The sequence below is a fragment of the Peromyscus maniculatus genome, chromosome X (genome assembly GCF_049852395.1).
Source record: "Peromyscus maniculatus bairdii isolate BWxNUB_F1_BW_parent chromosome X, HU_Pman_BW_mat_3.1, whole genome shotgun sequence".
NCBI classification, from domain to species: Eukaryota; Metazoa; Chordata; class Mammalia; order Rodentia; family Cricetidae; genus Peromyscus; species Peromyscus maniculatus.
Genome location: NC_134875.1, coordinates 56,565,945 through 56,590,965, shown reverse-complemented (window position 1 = coordinate 56,590,965; position 25,021 = coordinate 56,565,945). Strand labels below are relative to the sequence as shown.

The 25,021-nt window shown below is 37.4% G+C and overlaps 1 protein-coding gene across 1 annotated transcript; it reads left to right on the top strand.

The window, feature by feature from the left end:
• Positions 1-14,804: 14,804 nt before the first annotated feature.
• LOC143270838 (melanoma antigen preferentially expressed in tumors-like) lies at positions 14,805-24,724 on the top strand. Its single transcript, XM_076561993.1, has 5 exons — positions 14,805-14,908; positions 19,484-19,608; positions 20,221-20,520; positions 20,984-21,565; positions 22,422-24,724. Exons 3-5 carry the CDS (start codon positions 20,231-20,233, stop codon positions 22,930-22,932), a joined length of 1,383 nt encoding a protein of 460 aa, XP_076418108.1. The 5' UTR covers positions 14,805-14,908; positions 19,484-19,608; positions 20,221-20,230; the 3' UTR covers positions 22,933-24,724.
• The last annotated feature ends 297 nt before the right edge of the window (positions 24,725-25,021 follow it).

Here is a 25,021-nt window from a genome sequence, read left to right as displayed (position 1 = left end):
TGTGCCTTCCAATTGGCACAGGGGCAATTCATAAATGTTTACACAGACTCCAAATATGCTTTTCATATCCTCCTGTCCCACACTGCTATCTGGAAAGAGTGTGGGCTGCGTACAGCAAAGGGAGGATCCATTTCTAACTCAGACCAAATAATGGCCATGCTAAAAGCTTCCCATCTCCCCAAGGCTATAGGAATTATTCACTGTTAGTCTCATCAGACCGATGGCTCCATCATCTCTAAGGGAAATAACCAGGCTGTCCAGGCATCTTGGACAGCGGCCCTCAAGGACCCAGACTCACCTTACCCACCACAGAGAATCCATACAGTACAGCTCACACCCTCACAGGCAATCCCTGATGCCAGGCAAATTCTGTCCTATTTATATCAGCTCTTTCACCCTAATAGTCTTACTCTGTGTCATTTCATAAAAGCCCATCTACAGCCCACTTCTGAGGACTTACATTTCTTAATAACTATTACTGCCTCCTATGAAATTTGCCAAAAGTCAGATCCTAATTCCAAATATCAGAGTCAACCTTTTCCCACCCACAAGGTTAAAGGTTCCCTTCCAGGGACTGACTGGCAGTTTGATTTTACCCATATGCATACTGTCAGATGAATTAAATATCTCTTCATGATGGTAGACTCATTTTTTAATTGGTAGAGGCATATCCTGTTTCCAATAAGTGGGCTCACACAGTTACTGATCTCCTTCCCACAGTCAGGACAAATCTCTCTCACCCGCCAGTCCCATATCTGCTTAGACCCAACTGAGTAAACACACAGAGACTTATTTTGCTTACAAACTGTATGGCTACAGCAGGCTTCTTGTTATCTAGTTCTTATATCTTAAATTAATACATTTCTGTTAGTCTATAAGTTGCCACGTGGCTTGTGGCTTACCGGTACCTTACATCTCTCTTGTCATGCAATGGCTGTTAGCATTTTTCTGCCTCAGCCTTCCACTTCTCAGAATTCTCTTCTCTCCTTGTCCTGCCTATACTTCCTGCCTGGCTACTGCCCAATCCGTGTTTTATTTATTAACCAATCAGAGCAATACATTTAACATACAGAACATACCATAGCACTTCCCCTTTTCTTTTTTTCAAAAAGGAAGATTTTAACTTTCACATAGTAAAATTACAGATAACAAAACAATTATCAAGCAAGAATTACAGTTACAATATCTAGTCTATTTATACTAACTAGTCTATTTGTATTTGGCTAAATTAAAGAAGATACCCTATCTATCTTATATTTGTGAGTCTAAGGTTTCATATCTAAATTATCTTTTATCATAACTAAGGAAAATTATAACTAGTCTTCAACTACATCAAAGACCTCAGAAGAATATAATATTACCCACAGCAATAACCCATGCCACTCCCAATCCACACTGGGAATTAGGTCCTTCTTTCCCCTCCAGGCCAGTGCCCCACACCCATTTCCCCTAAATATCAGGGACTTCTTGTAACACCCACAGCTGCTAAGCTCAAGGGCTTTCCCCACTGGATTCACCTATCTTACCTGAAGCCTTTTATCTCACTTCCATCCCAGAAAAATCTCTCTTCATACACAGTCACACAGACAGGGCCCTGCTCTCTCAAGTTACAGAGGACACCAGTATCAACTGCCTTGTCACAAATTCCAGAAGAATGAGGTTTTTACCCCACGAGTTTTTCCTACCTGGTTCCCTCTCCTGTCTCTACTAACCATATTCCCGTTCATCAGTTTCCCTCTGTATCTCTAATAATGTATTCAAACTTCTAATTAACTACTCAACTAATTGTTACAGGACCATAGAGCCAGAGGCCAAGGACCATCAAATCAGCCATTAGCTCAGGCCTACCACTGACTAGCTCTTACATTTAAATTCAGCCCATTTCTGTTAATCTATGTTTCCACATATTCTGTGGCTTTACCTGTTTGCCATTACATGCTGACTCAGCCTTCCTCTTCCCAGAGTTCTCCCTGTCTGTTTATCCTACCTATTCTTCCTGCCTAGCTACTAGCCAATCAGCATTTTATTAAACCAGTACACAAAAGCATTATTCCACAGCAGGACTGCACACAAATAAACTTACTGTAACTGTAAGAGTGCTTCTGCCAGATGAATTACCACTCAGCTGATTACCTTACATTGTTGGTGGTACTACAAGTCCATGCCTAGCCTGCTGCTCTTCCACAGGTACTCAATAAACTATCCTTGCTATGCTGCTTAAAGAAAAAAATAAAATAATTACAGACTATATAATGATTGAATGTACCATAAGTTAGAATGTATAATGGACTCTCCTAATTTCAGTATAAAGTTACTGTTCTAGATCTCCACTGTTGCATATGGTGCTGTAATAAATGTGGAAGTACTTTTGAGAATATTCCCAGTAATGGATGCTTCATCAATTCATATATTTATTTCTCTGTATCAAAGTAGACTACATATCTGTTCCCATAATAGCTGGAGTAATTTTTACTCTCACTCAAATTGTACCGTTGTTCTAACACTTGTTATATTTAAACTGTTCTTAATAGCCATACTCAGAGTTGAAAAATGATTTTTCACAGATTCTAAGTTGAATTTCATTGTCAGTTAATTATACTGCCATTTTCTATGTCTCTTGTGATTGTATATCTTTATTTGAAAGTATTCAGAATTATGTTTTAAATACTTTTACTCAAATATTCATAACAACACTAATCACAAAAACTATACAGTATAAATAGCACATATAAGCAACTTATAGAGATAAGTAAAATGCTATGCATCCATGCAATTGAATATTAACCTATCAAAAGAAAACAAATACATCTATATTATATAAAATGTACTAATTTTAAAATACATTTTAGAAAATAAAATGGCAAAAGCAAAAGACTGTTTTTTGATACTGCTTGTACTAAATATAGTATCCAAGAAAACTAAAGAAAAACTATTAGCTTCAATCAGCTAAAGGAAAAGAATTTTAATAATCAACACTAACCATCATGTAGCTGGAGAATTTCTCTCCGGCTCCCTCTAAGTTCTGCCAGTCCCGGAACCCACTTATAAAATAAACACACAGACTCTTACATTATTTAAACATTAGCTTAGGCCTATCATTGTCTAGCTCTTACTCTTATATTTAGCCCATTTCTATTAATCTTGACTTTGCCATGTGGCTCCTGGCTTACCAGTACTTTACATCTTCCATGTACTGGTGGCAGCTCCAGGCAGGCCCCTCTCTGTCTTCCTGTTTCCTCAATTTTCCTGTTAGTCCCACCTATACTTCCTGTCTGGCTACTGGCCAATCAGTGTTTATTTATACAGAGCGTTATCCATGGCACTTCCCTTTTTCTTCTTTTCCAAAAGGAAGGTTTTAACTTTAACATAGTAAAATTACATATAAGAAAACAATTATTAAGCAAGAATTACAGTTACAATATTAAAGAAGATATCCTATCTATCTTATATTTGTGAGTCAAAGGTTTTATATCTAACCCATCTTTTATCATAACGGAGGAAATTATAACTATCTAGTCTTCAACCACATAAAAGACCTCAGAAGGATATAATACTACCTGAGAAATGGGAGAAGGATGCAAGCAATTTTCAGGAGTCTTTCAGGGTAGACAGAGACAGCTGACAGCCTGGACAGTCATCCAAAGTTTTCTCCTAAAGTTGAGGCATCTGTCTTCAGCCCACATGTCTAGAGTCTCTCAGTCACTTTTTTATGTGTCCTGTAGAATGTCTGGCAGTTTCCTCTGCAAAGCAGGAACCTGAAGGACCATTTTGTCAAGCAATGTTCTATGGTCACCTTCCTATGGGTCCTGCATTTCCTGTTGATCAAGCAGTCTAGGCAAGAACAGTTTTTTGTCCAAATGGCTATTTTTGCCAAGGTGAAGATAAACTCCATATGGAGTGTCTTCCATGCCCATCCTCCTCTCTGAAGTAAATTGGTGCTGTCAGGAGCTGTCTCACTGTCCAGAAAGTCTAAATTTTTAAAACATTTTAAATGCCATATTCTGTAGGTCTTTGAAATATTTGAAGATTACCTATCAATCTGAAATATATCTATGTATACCTAGAAGACTTAACTAACATGGCTAAAAATATGATTATCATAGATGACTATTAATCTATTTTTTAATTATCCATTACAATTTTAAATGAGTTATATAAACATAATACCTCAAACAAGAATAGAAATATATATATATAGTATAACAAAATTAAGTTTAAACTTGTATCAATAAACTAAAATCTATAGCAATGGAAAACATTTTAAACAATTTGTTACTCTTTAAAAGTAGGTTCATTAATCTACCCTTTCATGCTATCATATCTAAACTATCTGCTTTTTTTCTTTAGAAAGAGATTGTATTTATAATCAACCTGCTTTAAATAAAAATATTGGTTTTTCTCTGTCCCATACCAGAGGACTATTTTGATATGGGACAAAAGAATCTTTTAACCTTTTATTTTAGGAATATGTCTGGGTTTAGAGGGGGAGTGAGCCAATTCCATCTCTAAAGCCAGATTGGTATATTTGGGAATTTGGGCATAGCATCTCTTACTACTTTCTGCTGGAGGGGGGCACTGAATCTTATGGGGACACAAATAAAATTTTAGGATTATGGAGTAGTCTGTGAGGGTGTATCATCTGAGCCAGTTGCCTGAAACCCTTCTGGATGTTGGATCATCTGGGCCATGGTATGATTGGAGATCAGGATGTAGCTCTCAGATACTTTTTGCTGTGGATCTTGCTCTGTATAAATAAAACACTGATTGGCCAGTAACCAGACAGGAAGTATAGGTGGGACTAGGAGAGAGGAGAGAGGAAAAGGAGAGGAAGGTAGAGGAAAGGGGGACACCAGCTGCCATCCAGGGAGCATCATGTAGAGGCAACAGGTAAAGCCACAGAACACGTGGACATATAGATTAACAGAAATGGGCTTAGTATAAGAGTAATAGCTAGACAATGGTAGGCCTGAGCTAATGGCCGAGCATTTTAATTAATATAAGAGTCGGTGTGTTTATTTTATAAGTGGGAACCGGGACTGGCAGGGCTTGGTGGGAGCTGGAGAGAAATTCTCCAGCTACAACTTTTCAAGCACCATGGCTGCTTTGCTTGCTGCCATGCTCTCCATCATGATGGTAATGGATGAAACCTCTGAAACTGTGAGCAAGTCCCCAGTAAATAATTTCCTTTTCAGTTGCCTTGGTCATGGTTTCACTTCAGAGAAATAGAACAGCGACTAAAACAATATATCATGTTATGGGGGCTGGGAGGATAGTTCAATCATTAATTCATTTGCCACAAAAGCATGAAGACCTCAGTTAGAGTACACACACACACACACACACACACACACACACACACACACACACATAAACACAAACACACACCAAAAAACAAACAAACAAACAAACGATGCCCACTAGGCAAGGCAGCCCATCTGTAATCGCAGTGCTTGGGAGGCAGAGATAGGGAACCTCCAGAGCTAACTGGCTAGGTAAGCTGTGAGTTGAAGTGAGGTAACACGTTTGGATGAAATAATGAGACCAATCTAGGAAGACATTTGGCATCAATTTCTACCACACACACACACACACACACACACACACACACACACACACAAATTTGAACATGATACACAATATACACATACACATACAAATCAAAAGGCATCATATTGTATGGCAAATACACAAATTAAAACTTCTTAGTAATGAAAGCTAGGTTTTACTACAGAACTAATAAATATTATATTATATATTGTATTATATATTATATATATTATTATTTTATAATAATATAGTAAGAAAACACTAAAATCAAGATAAATGATTTGAAAATTAGACAAAACATAGCAGTTAATTGAAAGATACATATACTCCCAGGAAAGAACAGAAATTTTTATTGGCTTTGAAGCAATTAAAAATATTAAATTAATAGTTGAAAATTTTTTCAAATGCAATAATGATAATTCCCAGGTCCATAGTAATGAACTTGTAAATTCCAACAAAACTTAAAGATGAAATAAATCTAGTCTGCAGAACATTTTCAATAATATAAATATGACCAGCTTCCTGTTTTATGATCCTAAACTCTCTGTGACAACCTAACCAAAACTGTCAAAAGAAAAAATAGACCAGTATTCTTGTACATATTTGTAAAAATCCTGAGGAAAACATTAATAAATCAAATCTATCAACACAAAAACTATAATAGAGCATCACAAAGTGGTTGTTATCCAGTAAATCAACTTCTGAAAATGAGATCATTATATTAATAATTTCACTATCTTAAGAAATTTAAGAAGAAAAATAAATGTGTCACCAGCCAGAAAAAAAGCAATTGATGAAAATAAGAACCATTTGCCAAAATTTTAGACTTAAGAGTAATTTTTATTTTCTGTGTTTTAAAATTTTGTAGATTTATGTTATTTTATATTATATATTTTATAATATAAATTTAATATATTTTAATTTTAAAATATATTTTAAAATATAATATAAATTTTATAATATAAAATATATAAATATATATTTTATATTATAAATATATGAGTATTTTGCCTGGTGATCATGGAGGTCAGAAGAAGGCATATGATTCCCTGGAACTGGAGTTATGTATGATTGTGAGACACTATATGACCACTGAAAAATGAACCAGAAGTCCTTTACAAAAGTAGGAAGTGGTCTTAACCAGTAAGCCATCTCTCCATCCCCAGTTTTCTGTTTTTATTTATTTGTTTGTTTGTTTATATATTTATGAGGTTTTGAGACAGGGTTTCTCTGTAGCTTTGGCTGTCCGGGTACTCACGCTATAGTCCAGGCTGGCCTTGAACTCAGCGAGATCTGCCTGCCTCTGTTTCCCGAATGGTGTGATCAATGGCCTGAGCCATCACCGCCCAGCTTGTTTTGTGTTTTTAAAGACAGGGTTTTGCTACTCTGTTCAGGCTCATCTCCGGCAGTCTTCTGCTTCTGCCTCCCAAATGCCACAACTATAGCCATGTCTCAGGGATATTTTTACTATGGCCATGTATCAGGGATATTTTTACTATAGCCATGTCTCAGGGATATTTTTACTATAGCCATGTATCAGGGATAATTTTACTATAGCCATGTCTCAGGGATATTTGTACTATAGCCATGTGTCAGGGATATTTTTACTATAGCCATGTATCAGGGATATTTTTACTATAGCCATGTATCAGGGATATTTTTACTATAGCCATGTATCAGGGATATTTGTACTATAGCCATGTCTCAGGGATATTTTTACTATAGCCATGTATCAGGGATATTTTTACTATAGCCATGTCTCAGGGATGGTCCCACTACCACATACATCAGAGAACTAGGGACATTAATACACGAGAGTGTTTTCTAACAAATGCATTTTTGATGTACAGTATGGGGTTGTGCATGAATGGTTTTTGCACCATGTGCCTGCAGTGCCCACAAAATCCAGAAGAGGGCATCTGTTCTTGATGGACACCTAAAGAGAGTGGTGGATTCGAGGGAACTCAGGTACCTAATGTAGAAAGCCGATCTGTGCATCCTTCCGACCTGGGGCCTTTGGGAGAACACCCGGGGCTCTGGACCCCTGAACCATCTCTCCAGCAAGGGCCTGGTTTTTAAGAGAAAAGCTTCTGTGCTTTTGTCCACTCTATCTGACTTTTGGTCCCTGAGCTTGAGACCTGGCTTGGGAGAATCCTCCAGTCAGGCAGTGCTGCGGTCACACTCACAGAGTCCACGTAGAACTTTGAACCAAAAAAGACGCAGGCAAGTGCATAGACACCTATGACTTGAGGACCTCAGCCTCGTGAACGGAAGTGCGCAGAGGGAGGTGAAGTCACCTGACCCCAGCTAAGCCAATCGGAGTCCAGCTGACCCAGCTAAGCCAATCGGAGTCCAGCTGACCCAGCTAAGCCAATCGGAGTCCAGCTGACCCAGCTAAGCCAATCGGAGTCCAGCTGACCCAGCTAAGCCAATCGGAGTCCAGCTGACCCAGCTAAGCCAATCGGAGTCCAGCTGACCCAGCTAAGCCAATCGGAGTTCAGCTGACCCAGCTGAGCCAATCGGAGTCCTCCAGTTGCGGCACTAAATTTGGAAAGGAACTGTTGGGGACCTCACATAACTTTTCGAAGATCGCGCTCTGGTCTGGAGGTCACAGCTGCCGAGCCTGAGGGGGTGAAAAAGTCGGAAGATTCATCCCACTCTCCCGCTCAGGTAAATAAATGGCAGAAGTTTCTTTTTTAAAATTGAACCTGTTATGGGATTAACCGCCATATTGTTTCACTTTATCACCTGTTAAGAACTGAATTTCATGTGTACACCTTATTTCTTGGATCTATTCATCTTCTGATGGAATTCTAGGCTGGTTCCATTCCAAGGTTATTGTGAAAAGTAACATAAGAAACGTGAAAGTGCCGGTATCTCTATGGTGTGTTCATTTAGATTGCTTTGGGTGATAAGTGTGAAAAGTAAGAGAGTTCTAGTTTTCATTTTTTCAGAATCTTCCAGTGTTTTATAAGAGTTCCTTTCGCTCACATCTTCTCCAGCATTTGTCATTTAGCATATCAAAGTATTATTGATTTTTTTCTTATGGTTAAGGAAGTTAAATATTTATATTTCTTAGCCATTTGTATTTCACTTTTTTGAACTGTCCAGTTCAGTAGTCATTTATCTGTGTGTTGGCTTCTCTATTTGGTAGTTATGTTTTAAGTTCTTTAAATAATAATAATAATAATAATTCTCTGTAAAATGTATAGTTAAAATATTACCATTCTGTCGATTGTCACTCTATTGTTGTTTATACTGTTCTGCAGAAGCTTTTTAATCTCATGCAATTTAATTTGTCAGTATTTTCTATTGTTTCCTGAATGTGTTTTAAAGAGGCTTTTCTGTGCCTGTATCTTAAAGTGTGTTTCTCATATCTTCTTATAGAAGTTTCAGTATGTCGTATCTTACATTAGGAACAATGATCCATTTTGAATTGATTTTTCCAAAGAGAGACGGGGATGCAGTTTAATCTTTCTATATTTAGATGGCTAGTTTTACTAAACTTGTGAAAACTACCTTTTAGGAAAGATTGTTAAAAACAGTTTTCTTTTTGCAAGGGGATGTTTTAGGCACTTTTTTTCCTCCAAATATCAGGTGATTTGTAGATATATGGTCTTATTTCAGGGTTGTCTATTTCATTCCAGTGACTTATACATCTCTTTTTGTTGCAATAACATGCTGTTTTTGTTTCTATTGCTCTATGATATAATTTGAAAGCAGCTAATATTTACTTGCTGGTTTTTGTATATAGGGGTCTTTTCCTCTTCTACTGTCTTCTTCAATTTCTTTCTTTACTGTTATTAAATCAGATTCTCCAGTCTTTCACTTCCTCATTTAGGTCTATTCCATGGTATTTAATTTTTGAAGCTATTGTGCATGGAATTGTTTCTCTGATTTATTTGTCATTGTCATGGTTATTGGCATGGAAAAGCCACCAATGTTTGCACTTATTTTGTAATACTGATTTTTTTGTTGCTTTTATCAAATCTAAGTATTTTCTGTTGGAGCGTTTGGATTCTTTTAATTATAAGATTGTGGGAAATGTTCTTAGGAATAATTAGACAGTTTCTTTTCATGTTTGTGTGTCATTTACCATTTTCTCTTGCCCTACTACAGTGGGCTAAAACTTCATTCAGTATAGTGAATAAAATTGGAGAGAGTGGTCCATGTTCTCTTGTTCCTGACTTGAGAAAAAATGCTTTCAGGTTTTCCAAGATTAATATGATTTTGAGTATAAATTTATTATGAGGTGATATTTTATGGTAAGATATGTTCCCTTTAGTCTTAGCTTCTCCTGGGCTTTTCTGATAAAGGCCTGTTTTGCACTTGCAAGATCATCATGTGATCTCTGCCTCCAAAACAATTTACTTGTGAAAAATCCTTGCATACCTAATATAAACCCTATTGTTCTTTATTTTAAAAGATGTTATTAAATTCACTTTATAAAGACTTTATTTGAATAATCTATTAATATTTTTCATCACAGAAACTTCATTTTCTTTTTTTTTTTTTTTTTTTTTTTTTTTTTTTTGGTTTTTTCGAGACAGGGTTTCTCTGTGTAGCTTTGCGCCTTTCCTGGAGCTCACTTGGTAGCCCAGGCTGGCCTCGAACTCACAAAGATCCACCTGCCTCTGCCTCCCGAGTGCTGGGATTAAAGGCGTGCGCCACCACGCCCGGCCGAAACTTCATTTTCAAAAAACTTTTGTCTGAACTATACTGAACAAGGTATATTGTCCACATAAGAGAAGTTTTGCATTTCCTTTATGTTTTAATCAAGTAGTTGGGGAGCATTTTTGAGGTCTGATGAAATGTTTATTTCATCCATGTGTTTCAAGGATTTTCTTTGTAGGGAGGTGCTTTAATCTTACTGATTTTTATAGATCTTTAAAGTTGTTTATGTCTTCTCTATCTAAGGAATTATCCATTTCTTCTAGATAGTCTATGAGTATAAGTTTTGAAATGTTCGTTAGCATTTTCACAATTTCAGTGGTGTTTCTTTGTAATGCCCCTGTTTTTTACTCTGTTTTTACTAATTTATATATTCATTCTCTCATTTAGTTCAACTAAGGTATTTGTCACTCTTATCTTTGGGGAAAAACATCTTTTTTCACTGATTATTTGTATTGTTGTTCCTCTTAGTTACTGTTTTATTGCTATGAATAGATATGACCAAGGCACTTAATTGGGGATTCGCTTATAGTTTCAGAGTGTGAGTCCATGGCCATCATGATGGGGATTGTGGCAGGCATGGTGCTGGAGTATCAGTTTACAGCTCTCATCTTATCTGAAAGTTGCAGGCAGAGAGAGACTGGGCCTGGCATGGGTTTCTGACACATCAAAACTCCATTGATAGACTTCCTCCAACAAGGCCACACCTTCTGGGAGCCAGCATTAAAACACAGGATATTATTGAGCCATTCTCCTTTTTTGAGACAGGGCTTATCTGTAGCCCTGGCTGTACTGGAACTTGAGATACACCTGTGTCAGCCTGGGATTAAAGGTGTACTGCTCACAGAGACAGAGGTCACAAAGAACAATGGGTCTCAGATTGCAGCTAGTGTCTGTTTAGGCTATATAATGAGTTCAGACAGTATCTGTGTTCCCCGAGTCCCAAAAGTGGTCATGGTCGGTAAGAAAGTCAAGAAGGTCCTAGAAGGGTTGGAGCCACCAGAGGGCAGGGATCCTAGAAGACCCTCTGGGTTTCCTCACCAAAATGTTAGGACAGTAAGGAACAAAAGGCATGGAAGAGACCCAAGTCTGCTCTCAAGAGATGAAACTGTTTATTGGCACAGCAGCAGGGGGCAGCGACTTCCCCATGGGAATGGAACTTGTGTGAAGGGGAAGGGGCTGTCAGGGCTCTTATAGGAGTGGGCAGGGGGCCTGAATATAAGGAAGTTGATAGAGCTGCACAGGATAGATATGACCTCCTTCTTTTGAAACTTCTTGTTCAAGCAAAGCAGGCTGAAGTTGGAGTTTTCCTATCCCACAGCCACTCTCAAGCACACTGAAGCTTATATTAATTAAAAATGCCCATTCAATAGCTCAGGCTTATTACTAACTAGCTCGTACAACTTAAATTAACCCGTTTCTATTTATCTACCTTCTGCCACGTGGCTTTTACCTTTATCCCATTTTGTGTGCCCGACTCGTTCTGCATCTGACTGGCAAATCCTTCTAGTTTGGTTTCCCCTCCTAACCTCCTCCTGTCCAGCTATAGTCTAGTGAGCTCTTTATTAGCCAGTGAGATTAGTACATATTCATAGTATCCAAAAAGACTGTTCCGAAGGAGGCTATCTTGAGAACTGTCTGAACAAAGAATTCTCCCTGAGACATGAATTTGGCTGACTGATAACAGTTGAGCAATGACATCAAGACAGTCTCATCAGAACTTTTGGGTTTCTGCTACCAGGGCATTCTATCAGAAACTATTGCCAAGTCAAAGCTTATATTAATGTAAGTCATGGATGAGGCCAGGTTTTAGTGCAGGTAAGCAGAAGAACTTGGTACCATAAGCCAAATGGTTCTTTTTTTTTCATGAAGATACAAGTATAAGGGGGTTGTGGAATCTTGCTCCATTGATAAGGAAAGCCAGTGATGTAGTCAACAACTGGAAGGAGTGAGAGATATGAAGATCCATCCAATAAGTGTGGTGATATATTGTGTACCCTAATAAATTTGCCTGAAGATCAGAGATCAGAACAAGCCACTAGGTTTGACATAGATGCCAGGCAGTGGTGGAACACACCTTTAATCCCAGTACTTGCCCTAGTCTGCTTTCTTGTTGCTGTGAGAAACACCACAAAAAAAGCAACTTGGAGAGGACAGGTTTTATTTCACCTTCCAGCTTGTAAGTCCATCATCCAGGGAAGTCAGGGCAAGAACTCAAGGCAGGAACATGGAGGCAAAAACCATGAAGAAATGATGTTACTGACTTGCTTCCCCTGGTTTGCTCAGTTGCCTTTTTATACAACCCAGGACTACCTGCCCAGAGGTGGCATCTCCATCAGAGAGCTGGGCGCTCCCACATTAATTAAAAATATGCCCCAAAAACTTGCCTATAGGCTAATATGATGGAGGCAATTTCTGAGTTGAAGTTCCTTTTTCCCATATGAATCTAGCTTATGTTAATTTGACAAAAGTTATTCAGCACAATGTGTAAGTGCATTATGTCTGTGTTAACTGTCAATTTTTATTTTTAGATTAATATCTACTGACAAGGGTTGGATATTGTTATTACTGAGTAGCTACAATATTGTTTTATGATATTGGGTATATTAGTATTTAGTGCTTACTTATTTATAGTAATGGTAGCATATTGATGGGTTATTCCAAATATTTATTGATTGTCTATGTATTCTGAATAATTTTTTGGCTTGATATGCACTTTATCAGATCTGTGCATATAACTAGACCTGTTTTTTTCTCTGCTTCCAAGAGCTTGGTATATTGACTTCAGCCCTTTCGTTTTCAGAGTTTACTTATATTTGACGAATAGATTCACTCCCCTCAGGCACCAAACATCTAGGCTTATCTGTAATGCAGTCGGCTAGTTTGTATCTTTAGATTCAATAGTTAGGACCATTTTAATTAAGATTAATATTAAGGAAATTTTTTTCATACAAAGAATTTTTTGGTTGATTTCATGGTTTCTTCAAATATTAATTGGCCTTGTTATTCTCCCTTCATTTTACTAGGCAAATGATTGTTTATTGAATTGTAGGTTTTTTTCTATAATCTTCTTTTTCTTTTACTATCAAGAAATCAATTTTCTGTGTTCTGAGTGTTAACACTGTATTTAATTCTCCTCTCTATGTAGGATTCCTTTAAATATATTTCTGATATGCTGACTTTGTTAGCAACTGATTGCTGTAGTTTGTGGAAAATCTTTATCCACCGACTTTAGGGGATAACTGCTGGATATAATAATCTCACTTGACATTTATTTACTTTATTGCTTAAAACCCATCATTTGCTATTTTTGTGGCTTTTCAGGTTTCTGCCAAGAAGTCTGATGATATTCTGACTGGTTGTCACTTGTAAGTGGCATGGATGTTTCTTTGCAGCTTTTGATGTTATGTCTTCATTCTTTAGTCTTAGCATACTGTCCATGTTCTGTAGCAGTACATTTTACTTCTGATGCATCTTAGAGATGTTATATCTGTTTGGAGTCTAAATGCCTCTTGTGCTTAAAATTTATTTATTTTTCTGTAGACTCAGGAAATAGTCTGCTTTAATTTCTATGACTTTTCTGTGTCTTAAGTTTTATCTCCCCTCATTTTTCTGCCTGTAGATATATTTTATCTTGTGGTGATACTCCAGAAATTTGTGCTTAAGATTGGTAATTTTTTCTTTACTCATGTATGAATATGATATTTCCTTCAACTTTCCTTGCAACTTTATTTTTAAATTTTGATTAATACAGCTTATTAGTGAAACTTCCTACAGATTTTTATTGATGGAATTGAGTTTTTAATTTTCAGAATTTCTGTTTGTTCTCTTTCAAACTCCTTATGACTTTCTCATCTATGTTGCTGGCCTATACATACACATTCTGAGTTGATTTCATCACTTCATTCATATGTGTGAAAGTCCATGAACCTGTTTTCTAGTATACTTTCAAACTATTTGTCCAGCATTTTAAACACTTCTTCAATTTTTTGGATATGGCATTTGAGGAGATAGTTTCATCTGCTTTGCTTTTTCATATTTATATTTTTGTGTTGTGATCTCTATATCGCATTGGATGAGTATGTCTTCAAGTTTACCTTTCTCATAGGGTATAGACACTCTGTAGAGGGCTCAGTCTCAAGTCCCAAAAAGAAAGAAGAAAAGGAACCACTGTAATAGGTAAAATATATATACTCAGAAAGTATTAAAGTTGTCTACCATGCCCCACCAACTATGAATCAGATACTCACAGAAATAATATACAATAATATATTAAATTAAAACTCAGTTTGGGTAAAAGTGGGACTAATTGTACTCGATGTCTGTGAGAAAGAGCACATATAGTTGGGAGGAGTTTAAAGGTGGAAATGGATCTGGGAGTGTATATGGGCAGGACTGGGATTGAATACTAATAGCATACATTGCATGCATGTATGAAAAATTCAAATAATTAATTACAATGTTCTATTGTAAAAGTAGAAATAATAATAAATGAATAAAGTAAATGAAGAGAACAGACAGGAGAAGGAAAGAGAGCACTGAGATTTGTGCTGGAATTTTGGTCTTAGTGCATTCATTTCTCCCTCAACAGTAGACCATCCGTGAGAGGGAGGAGGCTGCTGCACCCTGAGGCCTTTGTGGACCTGCAACTCGGAATTCTCCATTTCACCAGCATTGAACCACACAGAAGGTAAGTGGCTGCAGATGTAGAACTGGTCCCCAACCTCAATCATGGGATCACCAATGTCCTCAGTCATCACCAGGTGGTGGTGACTGCTCATGAACACACAAGTGATAGGACCTCAGAGCAGCGGGCCCTTCATTACCAGAGGATCTACTGCCTACATTTTATAGTGTGTCCTTGCCTGTCATTCACCCAGCCCATCACTGCCTTCGACAGGTGTCTCCCACAAAGCTGGTCTTGCAGACTCTCTCTAGTCATTCTCATTTTGCAGTTGCTCCTTGTTTTCTTATTTCCAAGAGTATTTTTGTCTCAAAGAGTTAGCCTCTCTCCAGAGTGCACGTGGCTGGATAGCTCTCAGACACTGAAGAAAAAAAAATATTTTTTCCTTTTATGTGGACTAGTGCCAATAGCAGAGTCACAGACCCAAATTTCCCAGATTGAATTAATGTTAGTGAGAATCTTGGGCTGACCTTTTAGGTAGGGGTGTCCATCTTTTTTTTGTCATAAATACAGTATATTTGGATAGCCACATTTTAAGTGGCTTTTCCACATTCCTCATACCTCCACCCTGAAACTGGTGCTTTAGATTTTATAGCTTGCTACTCTTGCATGGATAGCCTTCCTGTCTCTCATATAGTCCAAGGTACATTTTTAACTGACTATATAGTTGAGAATACCTTGAACTACTAGTCCAGCTACTTCCACCTCCTGAGTGCTGGGATTGCAGGCATATGTGACTACACCTAGTTCTCTGACTCTTTCTGCATACCACGAAGTATGTACACAGCTTCTAAGGTCATTTTACCAAATAATTTCATGTTTTCTTATGACTGTATTGGAATTATACATTTCTGACAAAATACCTGTTCTAATGGCATCCATATTCTGCTTTTCTCATTTTAGTACGGGAGGTATGTTCACCATAGTGTTTCAGCAATGGCTTAATGTAAAATACCTGGCAACAGACATGAAATCTTCACAACATGTAGGGATGCTTGATTTTTGGTTTTTGTTTTGTTTTACTTTGTTTTGATTTGCTCTTTTACTATTTAGGCACCAACTTTCCAGCTCCCCCAAAAATAAATGGAGACTTATTCTTACTTATGAATGCCCAGCTTTAGCTTGGCTTATTTCTAGCCAGTTTTCCTTAACTTAAATTATCCCACCTACCTTTCATATCTGGGCTTTTATCTTTCTCAATTCTTTATACCTTTCTTTACTTCTGACTCAGCTGCTTGCTGTCCTCTCTTCTCTTTTTCTCACTCCTGCCTCTCCTCTCCTATGTATTCTCTCTGCATGCCAGGCCAGCCTATCCTTTCTCCTGCTTTGCCATTGGCCGTTCAGATCTTTATTAGACCAATCAGGTGTTTTAGGCAAGCAAAGAAAACAGCTTTACAGAGTTTACAAATTCAACATAAAAGAATGCAGCACATCCTTGCAGCATTAACAAATATTCCACAGTGTAAATGCATATAACATACCTTAAACTAATATTCCACAACAGATGTTGCTGTAGAAGTCCAACTGTATTTATATTTTGGGTATGTAAAATATACTATTATTCAGATAATTCAATATAAATCTGTGTATTTGGAAACGTACCACTCCTGCTACCTTGTTCTCGTTTCCCATTTCTTTCTCATCCTTCACCGAAGGAATAACATCATTCACTTTTTGCTCTATTATCACTTATATTTATTTTGCACAAAAGAAAGGTGACATGTTTTCTTACATTGCCTCCTTACATGAGAGCATAGAGTGCACATTTCTGTTTTTCTTTTAAGAGCATTTCTTTTTCATTGAAAATAGATTTTTTCATACAATATATTCTGATTATAGTTTCACATCCCCTAGCTCCTTACACCTCCCCTACGCCGAAATCTGTATCATTTCTATATCTGTCATGTTAGAAAACAAACAAATAAGATTAACAAAATAATATAAACTAAGATAGAATAAAACCAAACCAGAATAGGACAATACAAACAGACAAAGAGAGAAAAGAAAAGTAGAAAAAGCACAAGAGACACACATATTCACGTGCAGAGAAAATTTATAAAAACAAAAATCTGAAGTGTACTCAGAATTTGTTTGAGCCACCAGCTCCCAAATAATGACATGGAGAGTTCCTATTAATTATGAGAGCTTGGCCTTAGCTTAGGCTTGTTCCCAACTAGCTCTCAAAACTTAAATTAACCCATTTATATTAATCTGCATTCTGCCACATGAACCGTCACCTCTCCTCCACACTGTTTGTCTGACTTCCCTGTCTCGCTGGCAAATTCTGACTCGTCTTCCCAGAGTTCCTGTCTCTGCTGGGAAGTCCTGCCTGTCCTCTCCTGCCTAGCTATTGGCCATTCAATTCTTTGTTAAACCAAACAGAAGGTGCCATGGAAAAGACACATCTTCACACTGTACAAAAAGATTATCCCAAACCACTGAAACTGATATATAAGCAACAGACCTGTAAGGTTTAAAAAAAATACCCAGAGGATGCATTATTCGACTAAAAAAAATAACTCCAAAAATACCATTGAGTTCATTTTGTGTTAACCATCTGCTGCTAGGCATAGACTCTGCTCTTAAATCTGGTTTGTATATCCAGTGAGACTCTTGGAGAAAACTTTTTTTTTTCTTTTGGACAAATTTATAAATAGCTTCTGAGTTAGGAATGGGGCTCGTGTCCACTTCTGCAGACCCTGCACATATTGCCACAGTCTCTATGAGTTCATAAGGGCATCATTCCGGTTGTGTCTAGAAGGCCTTGTTTCCTTGGAGTCTATACATGGTATGTTTCATGGATCTACTTTAAGTGATGTTTTTGTTTTAAATCAAGTCTCACTCTGTACATTGCATGTCTGTCTTTCCTTTAGTGGCTTCTCACCTTTTTTTTTTTAATTTATTTTAATTATGATTTATGTGTGTGGGTTTTTTGCCTGCCTATATATCTGTGTAGCATATTTGTACAGGGCCCATAGTAGCCAGAAGAGGGCATCAGATCCCCTGGAACTGAAATGTGTTATGGATGGTTTTCAGGACTGGGAATTGAATCCATGCCCTCAGGAAGATCAGCCAGTACTCTTAACTGCCACGCCATCTTTTCAGCCCTTCATTAAACACTGATGTCCAACCATGTTGGCTTCTATTTCTAAGATTCCTAACCTATTTCATTCAGCTATTTGTCTGTTCTTATAGCAATGATGAGACACTGTAATTACAGAAATTCTCTAGAAAGTTTTCATTTTCTTGGTATGGTGTCAGGAGTCCATTCTCAAGTGTCTTCCTTCTCTTTTCCAGGCTGTTCTTGTGTATTCTTTCACATATGAGCTTTACCATCAGGCTGTATAACTCAGTAAAATGTAGATATTTTTATTTTATTTAGGGAGAACTTTTTTAAATGTTGAGTTTGTAAGGGAAAAGTCAAATTTAAATAGCATTTCTCCACAACCCTTATAATGGAATCTGGAGTCCTTATTCAGTCATATCAGGCACATCCACAACTGAATTTTGAATAAAAGTACTAGAATATTCACAGATATTCCTAGGAAGGAACATGGTGACCTTGTAATAGAGCACAAACAGCAACTTCTTGAATACATTTCACTAACATTTGTAACAATGTGTGAAATCAGCTGCTTTGTTTCATGAGACTGCCCAGTACCTTTCTTTCAAGACTGTTTGAGGTTTTCTTCACGCAAAAGAAAGTTCTTCACAAATAGGATGTACTTAAACTCTCTTACACCTTGAGCTATAGCAGAAGACCATCATTTGAAGAACAGGCTTTTAGGACTGCATGAACAATGTTCCTGAGAACCTGGAAGCCTCTAGAATATGTTCCACTTCTTTGTTGTTAAGTTTGATAATTTTATCTTAGTCATCAAGTCATTTATCCAAGGACAATGCCATAATGTGTGTGAGATGCTGTAGCAAAGTACTGTATTAGGTAGGTAATGAGTAACATTAATTTTATTTTCTTATGGTTTTAATGTTTTTGCTTGGAATTTTTCTTTATTTGGCTTATTCATATTGTTTTAGAAGCTATCTAATGTAATCATGTTATTTCCTGTTTATCAGTGTTGTGTAGGTCTTTTAGAGGGTTTATTGTTGTTCCTGAAGTAGAAGAAAAACTTAGGAGCTTTCTGACTCTTTCATGTGTTACAAGATTCTTAATCCCCCTCATTTTGTTTCTTTTTCCACCATCAACAAATTTTCTTGAATGTTTCTCCTAACCACATCAATGTATTCTTCCCACAGTCTGTGTCTCTTAATATTGCAGTTTTAAACTAACCTCCATATCACTTATTTGATTCGCCTTTGATATTCATTGTTTATAACACATATTCGTAATACATCTTGATGAGACTCCAATCTCTGGCTTACATGAATCGTATACAACTGTGCTTTGCCACCACAACCCCGGCACCGATCCCAGACCCCAGAAGTCAGTATTCCATTATCAGATGACTATCTCTTACTTTCCACATGTGAGACAACATACAGCTTTGAAGGGAACATTTTTGAAGTCTTTGCCCTAAACTGTACTGCATTCTTTTGATTTTATGTTTTCTTTTTCATCTTTAGGCTTACTTCATTACTAGATTTTCCGAATATGCTGAAGGTCAACTTTAAATTTTCTTAACCATCGTCCTTCATGTCTGTCTTGTGACATTTTGGTGTCTTCGTCTGCCACAAATACAGTGACAAGGGTGAGACAGATCAAGGGCTGGAATGTCATTCTTTTTCTTTTAATCACAATGAACTTGGGGTTGTAATATTTTCTGTTGTACCACTGTTTTGTAGATTTATCATTTTCTTCATCATAGCTTATATACTATGGAGGGAAAATACTGGAGTCATGTAGCTAAGTGACCAAAATTGTTTTCTGCTTACTTACTACCCATTTCTTTTTTGGAAACAGTTTCTTTTTGTGTAGCTTTTGAGCCTATCCTGGAACTTCCTCTGCAGACCAGGCTGGCTGTGAACTTAAGAGATCCACCTGCCCTGCCTCCTGAGTGCTTGGATTAAAAGGTGTATGCCATCACCACCCAGCCTACTACCCATTTCTAATGGTGTTTTATCACATACATACTTTATATACAAGGGAGAGGGAATAGTAATACACACACACACACACACACACACACACACACCTTTATATACTCACAAGTCAATTTCTAACCTGTGTCTATAGTAGATGTATCTAGTGTTGGCTATCTGGTTCATTTATTCTTTAAATTTCTACTTTGCTGGCACTAGTTGCAAATAAGAGACTGTGTATTTTTTCCTAGAACTTCTAAATATTTCTCCTTCTGATTCAGGTTCACAAAGATGGATGCAAAGAACCCAAAGACACTGTTGGATCTCGCTATGCAGAGTCTGCTGAGAAATGAGTCTGCAACAATCCAAGCTCTGAAGGATATGCCAAGAGTCTTTTTTGTTCCACTGTTCATTGCTGCCTTCGAGGGTGGCCATAAGAATACATTGCTTGAGATGGTGAAAGTGTGGCCCTATTACTGTCTCGACTTTGGGTCATTAACTGTACAGGAGCCTCAACATGGACTCCTGAAAGCCATGATTGAGAATCTTCCAGTGCGTCCTTCAAGGAACTCTGCTTCTAGGTAAGACTGGATAATAGAAACATGGAAAGACAGAGGAGGTTATACCACAGCCTGCTACTCTCCCAGAAGGAGAAACAAGTAAATTCTGAAGGTTTATGGGTGAGACTGTTGCGTGCAAACTTGGTAACACATTAAAGATTGATTGTATTCAATGTTAATTATGAAATCTGTTACTGATTGTATTCAATGTTCATTTTGAAATCTGTTACTGAGGGTTCTATTGATGTTTTAAGTAACAGGTGTTACATAAGAGAAAGACAGGAGCTTTAAGACTGGAGGGGATCTAAGGTGTATAAAGGATTGGGGGGGAGGCTGAATTTTCATAGGAAAGATTTATTGATAGTTAGTACAAGGAGTGTCAGCTATGGATAAAAGAATTAGGTCTTAGATGGTATCGTTTATTATTTTCGGTTTCATTATCATTGGCTATTTCTCAACTATTCTGTCTCCTCTACCCCTACAGGAGTCCTAAACTGAGGAACCTAGGTTTAAGGCAAGACAACGACTGTAGGACCATATGCCATGATGTCAGCATCAAGGAACCTTTCTGTTTTCATTCTTGTGCTTATTCTGACAGCTCTATCATGAAAATAGAAGGGCAGCATCATTTTGTGAATACAGATTCCATGGTTCAGTTCCCCAGGCCTGTAGAGTTACTAGTGGATCTTTCCCTAGATGGCTCCTTAATGGAAAAGGAATTTTTGGTTTTGCTTACAAGTAAAATTAGGGAGAGTTCAGGGTCTTTGCACATATGCTGTCGAGATTTGCAAGTTGATAAACTGTGTGACAGCAAATGCACCCTGAATTTTCTTGATCTCAACTGTGTTGGTCAGTTGTCAATCGATATGGGTTCACTGAGTGATATCACCAATGTCCTGTCTCAGATGGACCACCTAGAGAGCCTCAGTCTGTCTAAAGTCACTTTTAGATATCTGGATGGGAATGTCTTTAAAATTCTCTTCAGTCACTTGCGGTATATGAACACCCTTAAGGAAGTCAGCTTCTCTTCATTCTGTCTCACAGGTCATCTGGACAGAATGCTCAGGTGAGAGTTTGGGCCAGGGCCCTGGGTTTCCTTGAAGGCTTGTTGAGACAGGAAAGAAAACATTCTTGGGTATTCCTGAACTCCTGAAAAACTTTTATGCTTTGTACTTTGTTGCTTCTGGGAATTTGAAACTGGAGAAAGAATTACAAAAATTTAGCATCCAGCAATGTACAGACAAGTGTAGAAATAAAAGGTGAAAAACACTAGCCTTCTAGATATGAAGAGGAACAGGGATTGAGATGGGGGAAGACTTTTTGCTGTAGCATTGATGCACCTCATCATAGATGCCCATACTTCACAATGACAGATCACTTTACTGATATGTAATCCAAAGGCATAGGCCATGAAAGTAGAGGTTGGTATGTAGGGACTGACCAAAGGGAGTTTTCAGTTGCCTGCTCTTTCTGATCCCTCCCCACTAAAAAGGTGAACTGAAATATACAATGGATAATGTAAGTATCAAGTGCTTTCAGTTTTTTCTCTTAATATTTTTTAAAATCATGTATTATAATACACTGTACACATTCTTAAGATTAAAAGAAATTGTATCTCAGTGGTGAAAACAAAACGTTCAGCTGAATGTGGTGGCACAGGATTTTAATCTCAGCACTCAGGAGGCAAAGACAGGCAGATTCTATGAAATCAAGGCAGGTATAATCTCCATAGTGAGTTCCAGGACAGCCAGGGCTACATAGTAAGAATCTGTCTAAAAAAAATCCTCAGAGTCACAAATTCAAGCACACATTAATATCCAATTATAATGTATGTGAAAAGTGGTTTATTCTAGATATAAAGGTATATTTTTCCTTATTCAATCTTCATTCTTCACAAGTTTTTTGTTGTTTTCTCCCTACAGAGTCCTGCCACCTGGTCTGAATTTCTTGTATCTGACATTCTGTGATCTTTTGCACAGAGACTTCAGATTTCTGGCCCAGAGCCCTCAGGCCACCCACCTGCAGCTGTCAAATCTTAGCAACAACTCAATGTATTGGGATGATTTTGAGCCTTTTCAAACTCTTCTGGCAAATCTCTCTGGTACTCTTCGGCATCTAGAGATAAATCACTGCCTTATAAATGATTCTGCAACCTCTGTCCGTATTCCTGCCCTGATTCGTTGTACTCATCTCAATGCCCTGTGTTTTGCTTCTAACCCCAACACAATGCCTATGCTTGTGACTATCATGAATAATTTAACACCCTTGAAGAAGCTAAAACATGTGATTAATCCCATCCCTGTACATTGCTATGGAATATGGCCTTTCCAGGGCAGTATAGACCGAAGGAAGCTTGCTATTTTACAACTGTTGAAGGTGATGTTAGCACTTGCAGAGAGGCCTGACATGAACTGGATCACTTACTTAGAATAAATTTCATAGTCCAACACAGATTCAACGCGATATGTACTATTTAAGTACTAAATGTTATTTCCTGGACCCCCCCCCATAATATATATATATATATATATATTTCTTTATATTATAGAAAATTACACTTAGGGAATATAGGTATGTAACTGATTCTTACACAGAGTATTTTAGAAAAGATGGAGGACCTCGAGAGTTCCTGTGTATCACTGGTCTACTATTGATATATTTCATTTTACTGACCACAGTGATGTGTATTGTGTATAGTACAGGATGATCAAGTCCTAGTTTGCTCTATCTCTGTCCACAGTGTTTGGTTCACTTGTTGGTACATCACACAAATCAGAACAATGACAGCCTTTCCTGCCTGTATTTGTGGAAGGGTTGGTGGTTCAGAAGACAATGTTTTCATCCCCTAAGTTACTTTAGGCTGGTTTTGGTTGCTTTTGGGAATCCATCAGGATTTAATAGTGGGGCCAGGAAAGAAAGACAGCAGAGGCTCTGAGGTATCAATAGAACCTTCAAGAACATAAAGATCATTTCCTACTTCTTGATGTAGGCCTGCTCTAAAGTTTCCACTACTTCCCATGAAGTCCTCAGCTGGCTCTCCAGCCTTTGTCACATGAATTTTTAGGTGGGATTTAGGGTCCTTCCCATAATATTCCCCCTCCTTCCTTTAGTTCTCTTACTCTACTCCCAATTCTGTTAATCCTGTCATTTCCTTAGCTGTATAAATCATTCCCTATATATATTTTGATTCTTTTTCCATTAGCTGTGCCCCATTTGGTATGATACATACTAGCCATGGGTGAGTACTGAGTCCAACTTATTTTATTCTCCAGAACACAACATAATTATAAATTCAGTTTGCATATCCTAGACATACTTAGAAATGATGTGTATAAAGTCTATAGTTAATAATTTGCACAGGGCTAAGGAATGCCTCAGTCTTCCAGTTGCTTACCACACAAGCCTGCCTGTGCTCAGATCCGAACCTAGCGTTTGTGTAAAAAGCTGAGCATCCAAGTCCACACTTGTCACCCCAGTGTGAAAAGGTGGAGGAAGAAAGAGCCTTGTGGCCATGTGGCCAGACATTCTAGCAAATTAGGGATTCGAGGTTCAGTGAGAGATCCTGCCTCAGAAAATATGTGTAGAAGAAAAAGCCAGATGATGACTTTTGCCATGCATGTGAGCATGTGCATGAGTGTGTGTGTGCGCGCACACACACACACAGAGAGAGAGAGAGAGAGAGAGAGAGAGAGAGAGAGAGAGAGAGAGAGAGAGAGAGAGAGAGAGAGAGGCTAGTGCACACACCTCCTCCCACACATGAACATGGACACATAAAAATATCTTACTGGTATTGTTAATTTCTTGAGACAGCATACTGCATTGCAGAGACATGGTAAAGATAGAAGATTAGGATTTGTTCCTTCCACATCTTGAAATGCCAAAACTTCATTTCACTGACTGACTAACAAATAGTGTAGAATCTAAGTAATCATTTATACATAATTATTTTCTTACTGAGATAAATTAGTAAAAGCAATGGCTTAGATCTTTATATTGTTTTTTTAAGTGAGGTCATACTCAGTTTCAGTCTGACCACAGATAAAAGTAATTGAATTTTGTTTTCACTAGTGATACTGGTAAATATATAAAACTTTATTTAACAGGCATTATTATAATAAGAAAACTGGCAAGACAGTTAACATCTATTTTTATTTTTTTTTTTTGGTGGTAACATTGTATTTCCAAGTTTGTAAGAAAAAGTATGTTAAAATATACTGAAATTAATGTGTCATATTTCTTTTGTGATACATTTCACATTTTTTCATATTTTCCATAATGCTTGTATCATCATATAATGCACAAAATTTCAAAGACCTACTAATATGCCAGTGCAATGAGTGATTTACTTACATTGTTTCCAAGTTAAAAATTGTGGAGTTTTTGACACTTTGTATTAAACAAAATATTAAAATTAAATCTACCTGTTTCTTTGAACTTTCTCTTCGTTTTATCCATATGGCTCTTACTATATAGCCTCTGGATAAGCTGGGATCTCGTGCTCTCAGAAGTATAGTCTGTCCAG

Bases quoted from the DNA above. Each gene is read 5' to 3' on its own strand.
- LOC143270838 (XM_076561993.1), top strand. From the start codon at position 20,231: ATGGATGCAAAGAACCCAAAGACACTGTTGGATCTCGCTATGCAGAGT. The intron at 20,521-20,983 runs GTAAGACTGGAT...CTACCCCTACAG, and splicing joins TCAAGGAACTCTGCTTCTAG to GAGTCCTAAACTGAGGAACC. The intron at 21,566-22,421 runs GTGAGAGTTTGG...TTCTCCCTACAG, and splicing joins CATCTGGACAGAATGCTCAG to AGTCCTGCCACCTGGTCTGA.